Source organism: Sardina pilchardus, chromosome 20, assembly GCF_963854185.1.
Source record: "Sardina pilchardus chromosome 20, fSarPil1.1, whole genome shotgun sequence".
NCBI lineage: Eukaryota > Metazoa > Chordata > Actinopteri > Clupeiformes > Clupeidae > Sardina > Sardina pilchardus.
The window spans coordinates 29,075,461-29,095,758 of record NC_085013.1 but is presented as its reverse complement, the minus strand read 5'-3'; the positions used below and the strand labels follow the sequence as shown (position 1 = coordinate 29,095,758).

The following is a 20,298-nucleotide window of genomic DNA, read 5'->3' as shown; positions in this document are numbered from 1 at the left end:
GAATGAATTTAATCGAGTCCGTACCTTTCCGGAAATGTTAGTAAAGTGTTGTGAAAACGTTGCTAGCTGCAACAGCGACATTTCCGGAAAGGTACTGACTCGATTAAATTCATTCTGGACTCTCTATCCGACCACATAAAGACGTGGGGATACTTCGGTTTGGCTTTAGGGACCCTCTACTCACTACCACGTAAGTGTAGTGTTGTTTGGAACAGTAGAAGAGGTATAAAAATAGCGTTTTGTAGCGGCGAAATGACATGCCCGAGTCACCTCCAGGCTAACGAGTTTTGGCTAAAAACGGTGAGCTCGAACTTTCTCAAAATACATCCGAATGACATGATTTTGGTGTCAACTCAACGTATGTACTCCCAATAGTCCGAAAAATTTATCTAAAGTGCATTTCACTCCGGATTATCCCTTTAAAGTTCAGCGCTGCTGGCGCCCTCTGGTGTCGTAGATGGGAATTGTACGCTGTGAGATGGAGGAATGAACTCCAGCAGAGAGCGCAGTGGGGCGAGGCCCTCGATCTGAGACGGCAGGCTCCTCCCGTGCCTATTGTTGATTTACATGTTGCACTAATAGAGAACTGAAAGGTGACAGTAAGACTGTGTTCAGGTAATTATTTTTTCATACGGAAAGATATTTTATATGGAGCGCTGCTGTCGTATGTTTTGTTATGCAGATCTATTTTGTTTCGTCTCATCAGATTGTGAATAAATTTCATTTCTTGAGATTAACGATTTGATGTTGTGGAGTAATATTTATTTGTGTCTGGAAAAAAACCTGAAAACTTATCTATTTGTTTTCTTTTCAGTATGGGGAGGTTATTTTACACTGCCGGGCCAAAAAAAAAGGTGCCCAAAGAATGAGGTCAGCTGTCAGCTGAATATACCGCATGACCAGGCTAGTCCATCAATGCATTTTTTCGTGGAATGAAATAGTAAGAGTGAGTGGCCCTTTTTTTGACCAGGCAGTGTGTATAGATTCAAGAACCTCAGACAAGCATTGGAACGTGGTCATGTTCCTCCTCATCAGGCCGGTTCTGTAGGCCGTCTTGAACCGGGAAAAACCAGACTGGAGAATCTCCAGCCAGTGATACAGTACATGGGTTAACTTGTTGAGCAATGTTGCTCATTATTGTGACCCTAGCATGAGCCCATATTGGCCACCATTTTGATCAAATGTCCATTATCATCCAATCACACATGAAACACATGTTTATGTGGTTGCCCAGCAACATTGCTCAAAAAGTAGGCCCATGTATTGCCACCTGAGCCACTGTTCCTTTCTCATCCCTTTGCTATATTTTCTGTTGCACCTGTTGACTGACATGTTCAGCATAACAAAGTTGACAAGTGTGTGGGAATGAAGGAGAATTCGCTGTTCAGAACGTGGAAATAAGAATTTATTAAAATATGTTTACAGTAGGTGAGCATTCACATTAAACTCAAGAATGATACAGCCTATCCATGTATAACCAAGAAAAGAAACTTTGATCAATCACATAGAGATGAATTAAGATATGGTAAGATTTTTAAACGTTGAATGATCAGTGTTTTGGCATATTGGGAGATATTACATGTAGCCTAAGATGTGTTCAGTAGGCTAACTGGGCAACATTGGAAATGGACGGCCCAGAGGTTGACACAGATCATCATGGATATCATGGTAGCCTAAGCTATGGCCTTGTGGACTTTATAAAACTTTGATGTGATTCCACATTCTAATTGCGCTAATATTGAAGCGCAGCCTCACGGCTTATATGTTATGAATAATTTCCTGAAGATGAAATCAGTCAAATAAATAAAAGAGTTTACAAAAAATAAATATTTTTTTCTTACACCATACTTTTAGTGTTAAATCAAAATAAAGGAAAGATTCACATTCAATTAAGGTTCATGAAAGACATGTCACAACAATCACAAGAACAGTAACGGCCAGTGCAAAATCATCTGCTGAATTAAGACACGACATGGCTGCGCGCAGCCTGCTTCTCTCTACCCGCTCAACATTCTGAGTTCGTCTTCCAGTCGTATTCCGTCACACCGAATGCTCGAGCCTCGAGGGGCGCGTGTAGGCCTGGGATAATTCTGGGGCAGCCATTTGGAAACCTGCGCGACCTTCCTGGCGCGCGATTCCCCATACCTGAACGGTTCATGGATCTATCCGTTCATGGGTGCATCCGGCCCTTTACCTGTGGTGGTAACATCTAAAGATCCGCCAAGGTCAATATATCTATGCTGATTGTACAGTTTGGTGACTGCCTCGCCGAAGCGTTCAGTAGGCCTAGGGATCTGCTTTGTTCATCGAGGTGGTGTTGTTTCCGTTCCTTGTGGTATGACGACATACACGCCGGTTCTGAAGTCTGTTTCAGGCTCTGGCTGTGACAGCTGCCGCCCCTACGTGTTCTCTATGGAGGGCGCGTCGTGTACGGTGACAACCGTCGAGCCGCTAGCCGTGCTCTGCTGGTCCATGTTGTTGTGGTCAACACTGGCCAAGTCCACCCGCGGGAGACGGAAGCCATTCTCTGACGGGCCAGGTGATTGGACGAAACTCCCAGACACCGAGCTGGGTCCAAGGTGACTCATATTGATGTTCGTTTGGGTCGAGTAGGGCGACTTTTTACGAGCTTTGGAGCCTCCAACGCCTGCCATCATCCTCGACGTATGTGTTCTCCTGGGGAATGGAAATTAAAATCTAGATTAATATAGGCCTATCACTTTTTTTTACAATAGGCCTACCTCAAAAGGTGTGACCTGCTTACTCTACTGGGTTCATTCAAAATTCAATTTCTATTTTTATGTTTCATCTCGGTGATCATTTGTCCATGAAGTGGTCAGCCCCAAGGCTAGGTGCACACATACTTGCAAGTTGTTACTGTAAACTAGTGCGGCTACATTTCTTTCCCACACAGCCATTGTGTCATGCCTGAGCCATAGAGATGACAGACGATGATTTAATGGGCCTAACCTTTCTCTCTCTCACCAGCTACGCTAATTGAAGAGCAGTGACACAAATTCAAAAAACCTTCCTGTGAAGTTACTTATCACCCATCGAATCAGTGAGAGAAAACTAGGCTACGTTGTGGGAGCTCACACACATGTATCATTTTGTTAACGACTAGCCTTCACCAAGCCAGTGTAATACTGTGCTATTTTGGCTGAAGAGGAATGCGGCCTCACCTGTTGTACGTCTTGAGAATGATGAGTAAGATGGTGAGAATGATGATGATGCCGATGACGATGAGAGCTATCATGGCTCCAGAACCTGTGGGAACAACACAAACACCACACAATGCATCAGCTTACTTAACCGCACAAGCCATCGTGTCACTCTTTGTGTTCCCCTTTCTCTAGTGAGATGACTCCTTGTCTTCATCGCAACACTTCACACGGCTACCATGACAGATATACACATGCTCAAAACAACATCATCGGGAATCCCCCATCTCAACAAGGCTGCCACCGCATGACCTTCATATGACCCCTAGAGCTTTGAACTTGCAGTCCGTGTGTCAGTCAGATGTGAACATGTCTGCTATTGTGTTGAATACAAAGTTCTCCATAACTCCAAAACCCTGTGTTTGTCCGAACTGAAAAGCTAAAAGCACAAATGTACTCTTGATTTAAAACTGAAATATATATATATATATATATATATAAAAGCAGCTCTTACTCTGGGTGAGGATCTGCTCCTGGGACTTGGTGGTGGACGTGGTGTTCTGGAACGCTGTGGTGAAGTTGGTCACGGGCTGGGCAGTTGAAGTTTGCATCTTCAGTAATATCCTGGAAAGGAAACCATTGCGGACAGTGTTTGATTACATGACATTATTATCACCCTCTCTTTCTCGCAGGTTGTGTGGTGGTATGCTGAGGGACAGGTGTGAAGGGGGAAGCCTGATGTGTGGCACTGTGTGTGAATGCAACATCCTGTCTCAAGGTGCTTAAAGTAACACTAAAGAGTTTTCCATACCTTAAAATAATGCTTCCAAAATCATTTCAGCAGTTCATGAACTCGTAACAGGGTGAACGGCACTTCTGCTTTCACCTCACAGCCCTCTATCGGCTATAACTGCACTATGTAACTTTACGAGGTGGGGTAGTGTATCTGTAGTTCGATGAAATGAGACATCAGAAACTACAAATTTGACTTGCTTTGATGTCGCAATAGATCATACTTTCATAAAATCATGCAACATATTCTACCTTGTCTGTTATTTGCTGGATAAACAAAAAGCGTGTGTGCGACAGAGGAAAAGTGCTTTAGTGTTGCTTTAACTGAACCTCAGGGCCAAACAAAACCTTCTCTGTTCCTCCAGCACTGGTAGAATAGTTGGAATGGTTTTGTCTGCAAACTGGTTCAAAGACTCCTCTCCACCCTGCTGCTGTGAAAGGTGTGATGGGCGCTGATGAAAGGCCCAGACACCTGACCACCATCCCAGCCGTCCTGCAGCATCTCTAGACAAGCCGCTGCTCTTCGAGCACATATCCTACCTCAGAACCAGGGCCGTGAGTACAACAGTTCCTATGTCCAGTATGGTCCGCTTTGGGGCAGCTGTGGTGTACTGGTTAGGGCTTCGGGCTTGTAACCGGAGGGTTGCCGGTTGGATCCCCGACCAGTCCACCACGGCTGAAGTGCCCTTGAGCAAGGCACCTAACCCCTCACTGCACCCCGAGCGCCGCTGGTTGGGCAGGCAGCTCACTGCTCTGGGTTGTGTGATTCACCTCACTGGGTGTTCACTGTGTGCTGTGTGTTCACTAATTCGGTTAAATTGGGTTAAATGCAGAGAACTGAATTTCCCTCACGGGATCAAAAAAGTATATATTCTATTCTATTCTATTCTATTCTATTTTGCTATGTCCAGTATGGTCCGCTACAGCAGTATTGCTATCCATGTAAAACAGCACTGAGCGTCATGCTTCAATATTTCATGTTTTCTCTGCGGACGTCACGTCTGTGATATCGAGGCGTGTTGCTGACGCAGGCCGTGAGCGGGTGCGCCTCATGGAGTCCAGTCATGCCAGCCGGTCATTACCATGAGAGAGAGAGATTAGGGAACTTCCCTGTTTACGACTCGCCTGCCCTCCGCTTGGCCTCGCTAAACAACACAACACAACACAGCGCGTGTGACTGGATCAGGCTCGCTCCCTTTCTCCACAGAGAGGCTCTTCCAGAGTGGGAGTCTGGCGGGCGGATTCCAGAGCGCTGGGCGAGTAGAATGGGTCCTTTCATGTGTGCGCGGCTCCTTGCTTCCCGCTCCCGCCCCCCCCACCCCCCGGGGCCTCCCTTCTGACGTGACCTTTTCAACCGGCTGCTCTGCTGCCGCTAGCAGACGCCTGGACTGGACTGACCGAACGCTTCCTCCCGACGAGCAGGACGCGGCCGTGAGAGCTAACGGACACACACACACACACACACACACACACACACACACACACACACACGCACGCGGGGGAATGCTACGCCCGCCGCACAATCAGAACAGGTGTTTCAAAAGAGGACAAAATTTGCATCGGCTATAAAAAGCCGAAAACCCTGGAACACGGAAGAGGAGTCTCTCTCTCTCTCTCTCTCTCTCTCTCTCTCTCTCTCTCTCCTCTCTCTATCCCTCTCTCTTGCTCTCTCTCTCTCTCTCTCTCTCTCTCTCTCTCTTTTCTCTCACTTTCTGTCTCCACCCTCAACCCCAAACACACACACACACACACACACACACACACACACACACACACACACATTCAATCTCATGAGGGATATTCTTAACCTACTGATTACATTCAAATGGCTTTGCAACTACAAAACATGCAAAACGCACAATGTCATAACAGCAATTATATTTTCCACGCTGAGAGCAGTGCTGTGGGCTGTGGTCAGGCTGCACAGATGGCCACTCCTCTCACCCTCCTCTCACCCTCCTCTCCTCTCCTCTCCTCTCCTCTCCTCTCCTCTCCTCTCCTCTCCTCTCCTCTCACCCTCCTCTCCCCTCCTCTCCTCTCCTCTCCTCCTCTCCTCTCCTCTCCTCTCCTCCTCTTCTCTCCTCATACCCTCCTCTCCCCTCCTCTTCTCTCCTCTCCTCTCCTCTCCTCTCCTCTCCTCCTCTTCTCCTCTCCTCTCCTCTCCTCTCCACTCCTCTCCACTCTTCTCCCCTCCTCTCCTCTCCTCTCCTCTCCTCTCCTCCTCTCCCCTCCTCTCCACTCCTCCTCTTCTCCCCTCCTCTCCTCTCCTTTCCTCTCCTCTCCACTCTTCTCCTCTCCTCTCCTCTCTACTCCTCTCCACTCTTCTCCCCTCCTCTCCTCTCCTCTCCTCTCCTCTCCTCCTCTCCCCTCCTCTCCACTCCTCCTCTTCTCCCCTCCTCTCCTCTCCTCTCCTCTCCACTCTTCTCCTCTCCTCTCCTCCTCTCCTCTCCACTCCTCTCCACTCTTCTCCTCTCCTCCCCTCCTCTCCTCTCCTCTCCTCTCCTCTCTTCTCCTCTCCTCTCCTCTCCTCTCCTCTCCCCTCCTCTCCTCTCCTCTTCTCTCCTCTCCTCTCCTCTCCTCTCCTCTCCTCTCCTCTCCTCTCCTCTCCTCTCCTCTCCTCCTCTCCTCTTCTCTCCTCTCCACTCCTCTCCACTCTTCTCCTCTCCTCCCCTCCTCTCCTCTCCTCTCCTCTCCTCTCTTCTCCTCTCCTCTCCTCTCCTCTCCTCTCCCCTCCTCTCCTCTCCTCTCCTCTTCTCTCCTCTCCTGTCCTCTCCTTTGTAGGGGTAGGCCACAGGACACTGGGGGGACCCCACACTGTTTTCCATAAATCCAAACTGCTGTCCAGAGTGATGATCACTAGATCGCTGATAGACACTGACCCTGCAGTGGGGCGGGACTAGTCTGAATCTGGCCCTGGTCTGGCCCTGATGTGGCCCTCAACTGGCCTCAGTCCGGTGTGAGTCTGGCAGGTGACTGCTGCCTTCGTCTGCCCTCTCAAATTGATGTGTTATGTGCAAACAACATCACAACCCTGTATACTTTACTTGCCTCACAAATATGACCAGAATTGACATCTAAAATGACCTCAAATTGAAACGAGTATTTCAAATGGCCTGTACTTGTGTACTGAGCTTCGAATCAAGATCATGCCTATTCTTTTGCATGGGTTCAGTCCATCTCTCCCTGTGGCTCTCCATTCAACAGACCATCTCTCAGCCATTCCTGAATAGAATCGCTATACTAATCAAAGTACTAGGCCCATTGTTTAGGGGTACGAATGCCTAGATGGCCCTCTCTAGCTTAAAGTTGACAAAATAACAAGCAATTAAGTTACTATATATTCACTGAAACCCAACCCATCATGAACAACATTTGATTTTAGCTTTGAGAGTGGTTAAGAAAAATAAACGTTGGTATTGCTATCTTCTTAAATTGCCTTTGAGAGAGAAAATCTACCATTTTTGGACAGATAATCTAGTGTTAAAAAGAACAATGTGACATACTCAAGACCTCATCAGCCTATATATATATTCAACCCATCTATACCGTAACGTAAATCTATAGCCTATATATATATACAATTTCAATTTCAATCTAATAGAGCGTCAAAACATTACACATGTCTCATGGCGCTTTAAACATTGTTAAACATTCAGAGAGAGCCCATGAGTAACGGGGGCGAGGAAAAGCTCCCTAGAGTTTATTTATGCTCCCTAAGTGTTTATTTATATATATATGTATTTACAACCCACCTATGCCGTAACGTAAATAAATCTTCTGCCTCTCATGTGACCACTGCCAACCCACAACTAAGCATCAGATACGGACTCTCTTCTCATATATTAAGCATCAGATACGGACTCTCTTCTAATATATTTAAGCATCAGATACGGACTCTCTTCTCATATATAAAAGCATCAGATACCGACTCTCTTCTCATATATATAAGCATCAGATACCGACTCTCTTCTCATACATATCAGCATCAGATACGGACTCTCTTCTCATATATTTAAGCATCAGATACGGACTCTCTTCTCATACATATCAGCATCAGATACGGACTCTCCTCTCATATATTTAAGCATCAGATACGGACTCTCTTCTCATATATTTAAGCATCAGATACAGACTCTCTTCTCATATATATAAGAATCAGATACAGACTCTCTTCTCATATATACAAGCATCAGATACGGACTCTCTTCTCATATATTTAAGCATCAGATCCAGACTCTCTTCTCATATATACAAGCTTCAGATACGGACTCTCTTCTCGTCTCTCTTGTCAGAGGAGCGATCCATCAGCACAGCACAACACAACACCTGTTTGGGCCTCTCTTGTCTGGACACAATGAGATCCACACCGCAGATCACTTTCACACACCTCTCATTTCACAGTTTCAGAAGGCCTCTCTCGCTCTCTCTCTCTCTCTCTCTCTCTCTCTCTCTCTCTCCCAGTTGTTCCTGAGGGCCCCCAGGCTATGACCACACTAAAAACGCCATCTTTTCTTCAATCCTGCAAAAACTAGTTTAAACTAGGCAGCAGCATCGTCGGCAAACGAGCGTGCGGACGCTGAAACCTAATCAGCTGAGCGCATGGGTGTTTGGGGAGCTGTTAGGAGTGCGCTGCGGCAGTGACGTTATTCCTCTTTTCTAAACGGCTTCTGTTATTCTGTTATGGGTGTAGCGGGAACACGAGAATAGTGAGTCCTCAGAGGCCTGTGCAACACGGCCACATCGCCATGTGAAGCCATCCAACCAAAAGCCCGACGCTTTCTGTGAAGCGCGACGTAACTAAGACCTGAAATAAATCGTTTTAGCCGAAACTACAAAACCGTGGCCACACACTGGTCACTCTCTGTTTCGAATTCTCATCAGAATTGAAATTCCTTCCAGAGTGTTCTCTGATAGAAAATCCATCCATCAGAGTTGACAAGTCCGATTAGACGCCGCTTTGTTGAGCTGTGAGCTGTGGAGCTGAGTGGCAGTGGACAGATGATAAGCTTTGACACACTGTGTTTTTATGTGTCTGTGTATGTGAAACTAAGAGTGGTCAACACCCTTCGGTAACCGTAACTCTGTTCTCTCCTCTGCTCTCATCGGCCTGCAGCTCCACACAAGCTGCACACACACTTTACAGCTGCCAGTAAACAGGAGAAGAGGGAAATGTGCAGTGTGTAGCAGGGGATGTGTGTGTCCCTTTAGAACTGGGTGCTCCCCTTCAGAAATCTTCAAATCGTCTCATTTAGCCATTTAGTTAGGCCACCTCTACATTACAGCCACGTTTAACTTCACACGCAGCTTGAAAAAACCAAGAGATTCCCATTAACCCTCAAATCAAACAGTTGAAGCCCAGTGAACTGTTTGCTCTGCGTGTGCGTGTGTGTGTCTGTGTGCTACGTGTTCATTAAGCAAAGGTGCAGGGTCAATATTTAAACGGCAAATGTGTGTGTGTGTGTGTGTGTGTGTGTGTGTGTGTGTGTGTGTGTGTGTGTGTGTGTGTGTGTGTGTGTGTGTGTGTGTGTGTGTGTGTGTGTGTGTGTGTGTGTGTGTGTGTGTGTGTGTGTCCTGTGGTATTTCATTATACCCTGAGCACACACACACACACACACACAGGGCTCATCTCTGGCCCATACTGTGCTGTACTTTCTCAGAGTCCAACATGGCCGCCCCACCTTCAGGAACAACTCAACACTGTAACACCTTCAGCTCGTACTGGTTTTCATGGGAAAGTGTAGAAACTATTCAATGTAATCATATGACTGCCCTATAAAGTAAAATGTTGGTTATTAAAGTTATATGAAATATTATATATCTAGATCTGTACAATCATTTCCTGTGTATTAGTATTGGCTGCATCGTGTATAAATCGCAGGACAGTGTTTCATGCAAGTTGAAAAAACAAATAAAACCATATTAATTCCATTTGACTTGCCCCCTTGTATTAAACTCATAGCTGAAGAAATTTTGCTAAATTAATTGTATCAACCGCAGTTAATAGTTGGGAAATTATGGTAATGATTTCTGGACTACCTGAAGTAAAAGACTAAGCTCTGTGTTAATATACTGTACACCGGGAAACACAGGTCCAAATGATTGTGCGTAGCTTGTTCCTCTGTTCCCAAAGCATAATATCCACTTAGACCATGATATGGCCCCATAGCAATGGGTAAACCATTGAAATATGAACCTTTTCAAATAAATTCATGAGCAACATGATCATTCTTTGTCTGTTCTATGACTCCTGTAATATTTTCATAGAAAACACACATCAACGCACACAAACACATACAGAAAAGGTACCATCTGATACAAACTTTACCTTCACCATGCTCAAGAATAAAGGGAACAAATAACTCCCACGACACTAACATGTGCCATAAAGAGTTAACCTCATTATTTTGAGCTTTACAACGTTGTTTAGTAATCAGTAACACAATTAACATCATTATTGTTAACTTTACGACATTCTTCAGTAACCAGTAACACAAATAACCTCAATAATTCTTAACTTTACGACATTCTTCAGTAACCAGACAATGCGTTTACTCTAAATAGCCTTGTACTCACACACCAGTGTCCTGCACCACACCTTACACCACCCATGGGCTAAACATAGCCAGGCGCATAACCCGCCGCGTCTTTGTAAACTCCTCGGTGATAAACCCAGTGAAAATCGCGGCAGACAAAAGAGCTCAACAAAAGTGTTCCACGTCCTGAGTAGCCGTTGGATTCCAGACGGCCGTGCTCTGGAATGCGGGCTGTTCCGCGGCGGAGAGGCTGACCCACCTGACACCACCTCACCTGGTGGACCCTCCGCTCCCAGCACAGGTGGGTGGTCTCCACCGTCCACCGCAAACAAGCCCAGTCACAACCCCAGTGTGTGAGAGTGTGTGAGCGGTAGTGTTAGTGTCAGTGTGTGTGTGTGTGAGAGTATAAGTGAGAGTTCCCCTGTTTTCCGGTTCTAAGCGGTTCTCACCTGTGGTGCCGTGGGTCTGCCTAGAGAACCGTTGGTCCGTGCGGGGTGTTCCGCTCCAGGGTTCCGCTCCAGGGTTCCGCTCTCAGCCCCGCTCCCTCCTCTTCTCTCGGCAGGGCATAGTCCACAAACACACACACTCACACACTCACTCACACACTCACACACGCTCCAGTGAGCTCCGCAAGAGGAGGGAGGTGGCGCAGGGTCTGTGTGTGTGTGTGTGTGTGTGTGTGTGTGTGTGTGTAAGTGTAATCACGGCAGGTGTCCGTCTGGGTGGAAAAATCCACCTGGGAGACAACACACTCCGCAGAGAGACGACGCTCGGATGGACAGGTGCACACTGATTGTGTTCCTCACAGAGAGAGAGAGAGAGAGAGAGAGAGGGAGAGGGGCGGCCGAGATTTGTGGGAAGTGTCTGGACACACACACACACACACACACACACACACAACTGTGTTCACCGTAGCACGGCGGATCTGCATAGCCTCAGTGCTTCTCACTGCTAGCTGGTTTTTCAGGTCCTGCCTGGCCCCTAGGCGTGTCGTCTGTCAGTGCGTAGCAATCACACACACACACACACACACACACACACACACACACACACACACACACTTCCAGCCCTCATACGTCCCTCAGGTAGACCCAAATCCACACGATGTCCCAGCAGCACACTTCCTCCATGGGCGTGTGTGTGTGTGTGTTATGACTAAGGAGGAAAGAGAGAGTAAGAGGGAAAACCATGAAGAGAAAATCATTACTGTAGGAGTCATGTGGGAACCACGCACACACACCCTGCTCTGTGTGTGTGTGTGTGTGTGTGTGTGTGCGTGTGTGTGTGTGTGTGTGTGTGTGTGTGTGTGTGTGTGTGTGTGTGTGTGTGTGTGTGTGTGTGTGTGTGTGTGTGTGTGTGTGTGTGCGTGTGTGTGTGTGCGTGTGTGTGTGTGTGTGTGTGTGTGTGTGTGTGTGAGTGTGTGTGTGTGTGTGTGTGTGTGGTAGGATTGCATATGAGTGTGTATGTGTGTATGTATGCGCATATGTCTGTGTTTGTCTACGTATGTATGTGTGTGTGTGTATGCGTTCATGCGTCCATGCATACGTGTGCGTGCGTGTGTGAGCGTGTGCGTACGTGTATGCGTGTGTGTGTGAGTGCGCGTGTGTGTATGTGCGCGTGTGTGAGTGTGTGTGTGTATGCGTGCGTGTGTGAGCGTGTGTGTGTATGCGTGCATGTGTGTGAGCGCGTGTGTGTGTACGTGTGTGTACGTGTGTGTGTGTGGTCCAGAGATGCTATCTTATCAGCAGCATTTAAATTGCTGATGAGCGGCCATTGGTCCTCTGTGCGGTGAACCATCAGGAAGAGCAGAGCCCACAGCTCCTACTGCACTGCTCAACACACACACACACACACACACACACACACACACACACACAGAGCCCAGAGCCCAGATCTCCCACTGCAGTGCTCATCACACACACACACACACACACACACACACAGCCCAGAGCTCCTACTGCAGTGCTCATCACACACACACACACACACACACACACACACGTGCACACACACATACCTGCAGACAAACACAGACATATGTGCATACATACACACGTACACACATGCACACTCATATGCAATCATACCACACACACACGCACGCACGCACGCACACACACACACACACACACACACACACACAGATCCATAGATATTGGTACTTGATATCATAGAACAAATCCATAGGTTTTGGCATTTCAAAGTGCTTTACAAAAGAGGAGATTAGAAAGCACAGAAGTCAAAAGAGTTGATGATGCAATGATGGAGGCTTCACCTGTTTGCCAATATCTCACTCTCAGTGTTCACTTATAGCGCCCTCTCTTTGGAAGAAGAGACAACTTTGTATGTTTCTGGGTTCTCTGTATGTTTCTGGGTTCTCTGTATGTTTCTATGGGTTATGTGTATGTTTCTATGGGTTCTGTGTATGTTTCTATGGGTTCTCTGTATGTTTCTATGGGTTATGTGTATGTTTCTATGGGTTCTGTGTATGTTTCTATGGGTTCTGTGTATGTTTCTATGGGTTCTGTGTATGTTTCTATGGGTTCTCTGTATGTTTCTATGGGTTATGTGTATGTTTCTATGGGTTCTCTGTATGTTTCTATGGGTTCTGTGTATGTTTCTATGGGTTCTGTGTATGTTTCTATGGGTTCTTTCTATATTTACAGCATACGCTGGGCTCTTGCTGGTGCCTTGTGTGTCCTTTCTGCTCTTGGATGCTGCTGAGACCTGTGTGCTCTGGACTGTAACACACACACACACACACACACACACACACACACACACACACGCTAAGAGGGATCCAGTGGCTACACACACAAGCAAACTCCATCAACAGTTTTTCCTGAGGCCCCTCAAAACACATTTTTTGATGATTTCTGATAATGTGATAATGCTTCATGATTTTGGAACCACGAGGTGCTTTATATTTAAGTTGCGCATTTATAGCATCATGTTACACAGTACACGCTCAAGTTTGGCTCCACAAGTACATCCATTGGGTTTGACACAGACTACATACGTGCATGGGGATAGTAACAGATGGGTAGAAACTGAATCTGTACACACACTTGGTGGTTGAGTGGAATAGTGCAGGACTGACGATGGCAGGATAAGGGGTTCTAGTCTTACCTCAAGAATTGGTGTTTGGCATGTTTTGTAGAACAAAGTAATGTGTATCATCATGATGAAGTAGAAAGACCTAACAATGAGGTGGAACATGATAGAACCAAGCCTCTGGAAGTTCTACATCTCCCATTAGAAATAGCCTTATGGGAAGCTACCAGGTGCATCAAATATGCTTCATGCCCCTGTGTTTACTAACCAGCAGGTGGTCCAGTGGGTAAGTACAGGGTATGTGTGTGTGTGTGTGTGAAGTTCCAAAGGTGTGAGGTTCAAATCCCATCCTAGACAGGGGAATTGGTGCTTTCTGAAGAATCAGCATCATGTAGTGGTGGAATGCATGAAGTTTTGGGTGTATGGTGACATGCAGATCGAGGCATTTTATGCTGCAACCGTGTTGTTAAGTTTGACCACCTGAAAAAAATTATAACTCCCTGTGTGTGTGCTGGAATTCTTCGGGGGGCCAAGTGAGCCCCCCTATCTCTTTCTCCTTGAAGGTCTGTCTTCTGCCACTCTCCCGGGATTCATCTTTGGCTCCTTCCTGCCCTCTGCCTCCATGGAGCGTTCACCACAGGTCCTCTCCTGGCAGAGCTGGGGATTGAACCCACGACCTTGTAGATGGGGATCCCTGATGCTACCGCTGCACCACTGGCTCCTCCATCTGCCTCCATTTCCCAACCTTAGATATAGGTAGTGGTGCTTAGAGGAACAGTATCTAATAAAGTATGTGATATTTCTTCTGTCTTTCTTGAGCCCTTTTCATCTTGTGCACCCCCTAGAAGCAGCCTTTAAGGACTGGACAGTGTAGCATGAGGCCTTTAAGGACTGGACAGTGTAACATGAAGCCTTTAAGGACTGGACAGTGTAGCATGAGGCCTTTAAGGACTCAGTGTAGCACAGACATGAGACGCGGTGTTTGTGAGAGCCGTGCTATTGTTTTGTTCTTAGCAGGTGCACTTCCTGTGGCGGGGATTTGCTTGTGTTGGTGTCCCAGACGCCTTTATTCTCTCTCTCTCACACACACACACACACACACACACACACACACACACACACACACACACACACACACACACACACACACACACACACACACACACACACACACACACGTAGCGGCAGGGCCGCTCTCTGGGCGTGGACAGGAAGTGTGTGATTACGCTCAGCCCGTGCTCCCCTCAGGTGAGCTAGCGGACGCAGGTGTGTGTTGAGCCGGGGCGAGGCTTTCTGTAGTCGGCTCCTCACTGCTAAGCCCACTTCCCTGGACGCAACTTTAGAGGATTCTGTTACAGTGACCGCCCCCCCTCGGGCTCTCATGCCTCTCAGAGCCTGGACACTGAGCTGGAAACAAGCGCCTCTCTCACTCTCCTTCTCTCTCTCGCTCTCTCTCTCTCTCTCTCTCCTCTCTCTCTCTCTCTCTCTCTCTCTCTCTGTCTCTCTCTCCCTCTCTCAAAATACAAAATATATACAAAAGTTTCATTGTGTGTCAGTCTGCAAGTCAGCATTTTTGTAAACAAATAAAGAATTAAAAGAGAATATAAAGAGTTAAAATCTCAAATCTCTCAAAACATACAAAAATGTATTTGGCATGACTGAAGATACAATATTGCAAAACATTAATATTAGTAACAATATAAATTGTAGCAATGATAAGCATAACTATATGATGATAGAAGTATTCCTCTCTCTCTCTCTCTCTCTCTCTCTCTGTCCCCATGGTGACCCCATGGTGAGGGTTCTAGAACACGAGTGTCCCTCGGCGGTCAGTCCCTCTGTGTGCTGATGGGAAACACAACCGGACTAATGTTACCCGTGGGGATAGGTGTTCCGCTCATTCACACACACACACACACACACACACACACACACACACACACACACACGCTCTCTCTCTCTCTTGGTGAATAGGTGTGTTTTTCTCTCTGTCTCTGTGAGCAATTGCTCTCCCTCCCCCTCTTTACATTTGTTCAGTTGTTCACACTTTCACTCCACCCAATCTCTCCACCCCCCCTCTCTCTCTTTGATAAGTAACTTACATCCTCTCTGTCTCCCATTTTCTTTCTTTCTGTATCTCTGTTATATTCTATCACATCTCTCTCTGGGCCACGTCTGCACTTAATTCCACTCTTTCTCTCTCCCTCCCTCTCTCTCTCTCTCTCTCTCTCCACTACTTTTTTCATGTGAGAGTGTAACTATTTCATGTGACTCACACAGCGAGGTCACTCCCAAAGGGCTGCTCCCCTGGTTCCACTGTCCTGCTACACCCTCCTCCACCCCATAGGAGAGATCCCTCATGAGCTACACCCTCCTCCACCCCATAGGAGAGATCCCTCTTTATAAGAGCTACACCCTCCTCCACCCCATAGGAGAGATCCCTCTTTATAAGAGCTACACCCTCCTCCACCCAATAGGAGCGATCCCTCTTTATAAGAGCTACACCCTCCTCCACCCTATAGGAGAGATCCCTCATGAGCTACACCCTCCTCCACCCCATAGGAGAGATCCCTCATGAGCTACACCCTCCTCCACCCCATAGGAGAGATCCCTCTTTATAAGAGCTACACCCTCCTCCACCCCATAGGAGAGATCCCTCTTTATAAGAGCTACACCCTCCTCCACCCAAGAGGAGAGATCCTTGGTTATAAGAGCTACACCTTCCTCCACCCCATAGGAGAGATCCCTCTTTATAAGAGCTACACCCTCCTCCACCCCATAGGAGAGATCCCTCATAAGCTACACCCTCTTCCACCCCATAGGAGAGATCCCTCTCTATAAGAGCTACACCTTCCTGTTTAATATAAGAGTGTTGTTGCATAACACCTCTCCTCACGCCCCAGTGTCCGTCTTCAGTTTCCACCCTGGCAGAAAAAATTGGCTCTCGGCACGAAACCACACAGCCACTTCTTTCAGCCCCCCCCCCCCCTTTCTCTCTCTCTCTCTCTCTCTGCTCTTAGTCAGGTTCAAACCAGTCCAGACGGGACCATCCCAGCGAGGACCGTCCGAGTCTCTGCTTACTATTGTTCTGTGGGCTGATTCAGCAAGACGTCATCCTCCCATGACTTCCTCTCAGCCTTTGTGTGATCTCTTTTACGGATGAGGTTACAGCCTGCTCTGTGCGCGCATTATGTCAACTGTTTTTACTTGGGAGCAGTCTAGGTGCTTAATGACTGCAACCCCCATTTAATCTCAGATGACGTTTGAAATGTACAGATTACATAAAGTGTCTCTGTGGGAGCAAAGTGTACATCAGAGGACAGGCCATTCCGTTTCCATTCATTTGAAACAGAGACACACACACGTGGCTCTGCTTGGGTCACCGCAGCAGTTACAGTGAGCGGCCATTGGGCACGCAAACATCCGCAGGCACATTGAGCTGTTGACACAGTCATTTCCAGCTGCCCCTATCTGCTCAGTGGATTAAGCATATTTACTTTTGCCTTTTCAATGCAAAGGAGAGAGAGAGAGAGAGAACAAGAGAGAGAGAGGGGTGGAGGGAGAAAGAGAGGGATGGGAGAGAGAGATGGAGGGAGAGAGAGAGAGAGAGGGGGTGGAGTGATGTGTTTATTTTTGGAGCAATGTTTCATCTAAATTTAATTGATGGTTTGTCTTCAGAGAGCACAAAGATAACTTAAGAGCTAAATAAAACATTAAACAGTTGGACATTTTTCCTTAGGTCACAGGAACAAACACAATTCTGTAGTCAATTATAGCAACCGAAAACTCAGGGCTGTCATTGGCAATTTCCTGTGGTTATCGATTTATTATTAATTAATATCATATTACGTAATATATTACATAACAGACATTTACAATATTGCAGGCCATTTTTATTGTGTTGACCATATGGTTGACCATATACACATAGAGAAGAAGCCTATATAATATTCGCACCTTGGAAGACTGTATTGATTATATTGTGCTCTTCTGCTGGTCAGGGGCGTAGAGGTGAAAAGGTGGCTATGAACTGTGTGATCACGGTCAGATGGACTGCGCCATGCGCTATCAGATTTATCTTTTTTTAAAAAGGCATTCAGAATGTTTGATGATGGTGGAGGTTATTGTCTATTACTGTTTATAACCATAATGATGGTATGCAATGGTTCCTGTCGATGAGTACATATTGTGAATGTGGATAATACAGTGTATTACAGTGTGACTTCTGAATGTTAACAGTTACAATTGGTCAATAAACTCTTTTGAGAGGTGGATAAACCCAAAGAAGAAGTGGATAAACTATGAATTTCACAGTGTATTTCTGAAATTTCAGAGGCGGATAAACTGTGTTTACTTGCGTTCTGCCTCCATTACAGCCCTACACTCGGTGTAATTCAATTAATTCCTTGCAAAACCATCTACACACACACACACACACACACACACACACACATACATTCTCAAAGCTGCAATTTCATCCCTATCAGCCCAGCAGGGCTTTACCCATACTGCCCCTGGGCCTGCTTGGTTGACCAATGAAAAGGCCGGGGTGTCTGAGCCTGGTCATCAGACGGCATCCGTTATCAGGTCCTCATAATCTGAGAGGCCCATGGTCACCATGGCACACCTGAGCTCCAGGTATGCCTTTACATGATCCTGCATCCTGCCTGAGCAGCTACGCACCTGGGCATAAGATATGCACTCCTCCTGCACGCACCTGTGCCAGGTGTGAGCTTCTATTAAGCGTGTGGGAGCATGAATAGAACATGAGCGATCATCAGGTCCTGCTTGTTTGGGAATTACCTGTCCTTTACCTGTCCCGCCTTGTTGCTGCCGCATGCCCCTGCATTAGGCCGCTTAAGTCACCTGAGGACTGGGAGAATGGGCCGGAGAGCATACTGCAAAAGAATCAAAAGTTCCCAGATCAGGTTACAGCAAACATGGGATTAAGAGTAGCAAAGTCAACAAGCGCTTACGTAGACCAGGAGGATGGGTCAAGACCCTTTGCTTTTGTTCTCCTGACACATGTAATCCGGTGTGTGAGTTTAATGAGTGAGCTTTCCATGTCTTTTTACACGACGCATGCACTTTATTGCTTTTGTTCTCCTGACACATGTAATCCGGTATGTGAGTTTATTGAGTTAGCTTTCCATGTCTTTTTACACGACGCATGCACTTTATTCCACTGTCACACTACAATGTGAAAAAATGACCTTCTGTTAATGGCATCTTGACAAAGCCACTATAAACAGCGGTGACAAAGAAGTTCCTGGCCCTGGTCACACTTCTGCTAAAACAGAATAGGCAGGTATGGGGAAGGACAGGCCCATAGACCGTCTGTATCAAGCGGAAGGCGAGAGGCTCGCACTTCTGTTTGCTAGAAGTAAGGGGACAGAGAGACAAAGAGCCAAAGAGCAGGGAGAAGTTAGTCAGGCCTATTGCTGTCACGGAACCAGGCCAAGCCAGTTTAGGGGACGGAGGCAATCTGAGTTTAAATCTGGAAAAGGGCATTTCCAGGATTGCAGCACAGAAAGTCAGCGACCTGTCATGGGAAAAGCCTCCCACACACACGCCCCACTCCCTCTCGCTCACACACACAAACACACACACACACACACACACACACACACACACACACTGAGCTTCCTGCATGAGGTGACGTGGTGAGGCTTCCATGTGCTGCGTAATGGGTAAATAACCACAGTGTGGTCAGTGCTTTGTAGGAATAGTTTCTTTTATGTATTTCTATGTGAAACAAATGGCAATCATACCTACACAAACATAAGCCAGTAACAGCCAGAGAAACACAACTCTGAAAATCAACACTTCTCACTGAGGAGACACAGAGAGTTAAACGGTAAATTATTGCTTGTTTGCTACATTGTTTTCTGGTTAACTACGGTACAAGACACAAGATTGTATATACCAACAGAACAGTACAACAGTGACAGAATTGAGCTTTTGTAGACTTCTGTAAAAACAAACGGAGTCCATTTTCATCACGACACTATGAATTCAGTTAAACCAGCATATTTTCTCTTTTTTTAAAGTCTTTTAATTGCCATTTACAGAGAACTTGAAATGAGCTGAACTTTGTGATGCAATGCTTGGCATATATATATATACATACAGAATTCCATACACTCTTTCGTTGTGACAGAGATGGAGCCATATTTCAGAGCCCCACACACAGGTAGGTGCACATGACAGTCATCTCATCAGTGTCGTTCCAGAGCAGCACACCGAAACCGTCTGTCATCGCCAGTCTTTGTCTTTTCTGCTCAACGCTTCCTGCTTCTTGAAGTTTGTTCCATTCTCTTTTTGTTTTTTTTTCAAATGTTACTTCAACTTTTTTTGCTTTGCAAGGACAAAGTGAGGTGAAAGAGACAAATGAGAAGTCGTTTGGGGAGACCCTAACTGCCGCTGCGCCCTGTGCAACAGACCTGCTCTCTGAGGAGACCCCTGGCGTCTCAGCTGCCCGCTGACGCCAGACACGACTTCACAAAACCCGCCTTGTGACAGAGAAACAGTGAGATGGACACAGGTGAGCGTGACGCCCCCACTGCTATGCTGGTGAAGGCTAACCAGGTGCACACTCTTGAAAAAGGAAGGAAAGAAAAGAAATCCACCTGCCTGCAGTCTACGGGGGGAGGGGGGGGGGGGGGGGGGGGGCGGGGGGGACAGGACAGTTATAAAGTGCTCGCATGTGCTGAGGCTAAATCCAGTTAGCTTTGTCATCCCTTCTTATACCCCCCCAC

General features: G+C 46.7%; 1 protein-coding gene across 1 annotated transcript; it reads right to left on the bottom strand.

The window, feature by feature from the left end:
• Positions 1-1,383: 1,383 nt before the first annotated feature.
• Positions 1,384-11,307, bottom strand: ncmap (non-compact myelin associated protein). Its single transcript, XM_062523548.1, has 4 exons — positions 10,936-11,307; positions 3,676-3,785; positions 3,183-3,267; positions 1,384-2,676 (listed from the first exon to the last, which is right to left on the bottom strand). Exons 2-4 carry the CDS (start codon positions 3,770-3,772, stop codon positions 2,400-2,402), a joined length of 459 nt encoding a protein of 152 aa, XP_062379532.1. The 5' UTR covers positions 3,773-3,785; positions 10,936-11,307; the 3' UTR covers positions 1,384-2,399.
• Between the last annotated feature and the right edge of the window lie 8,991 nt (positions 11,308-20,298).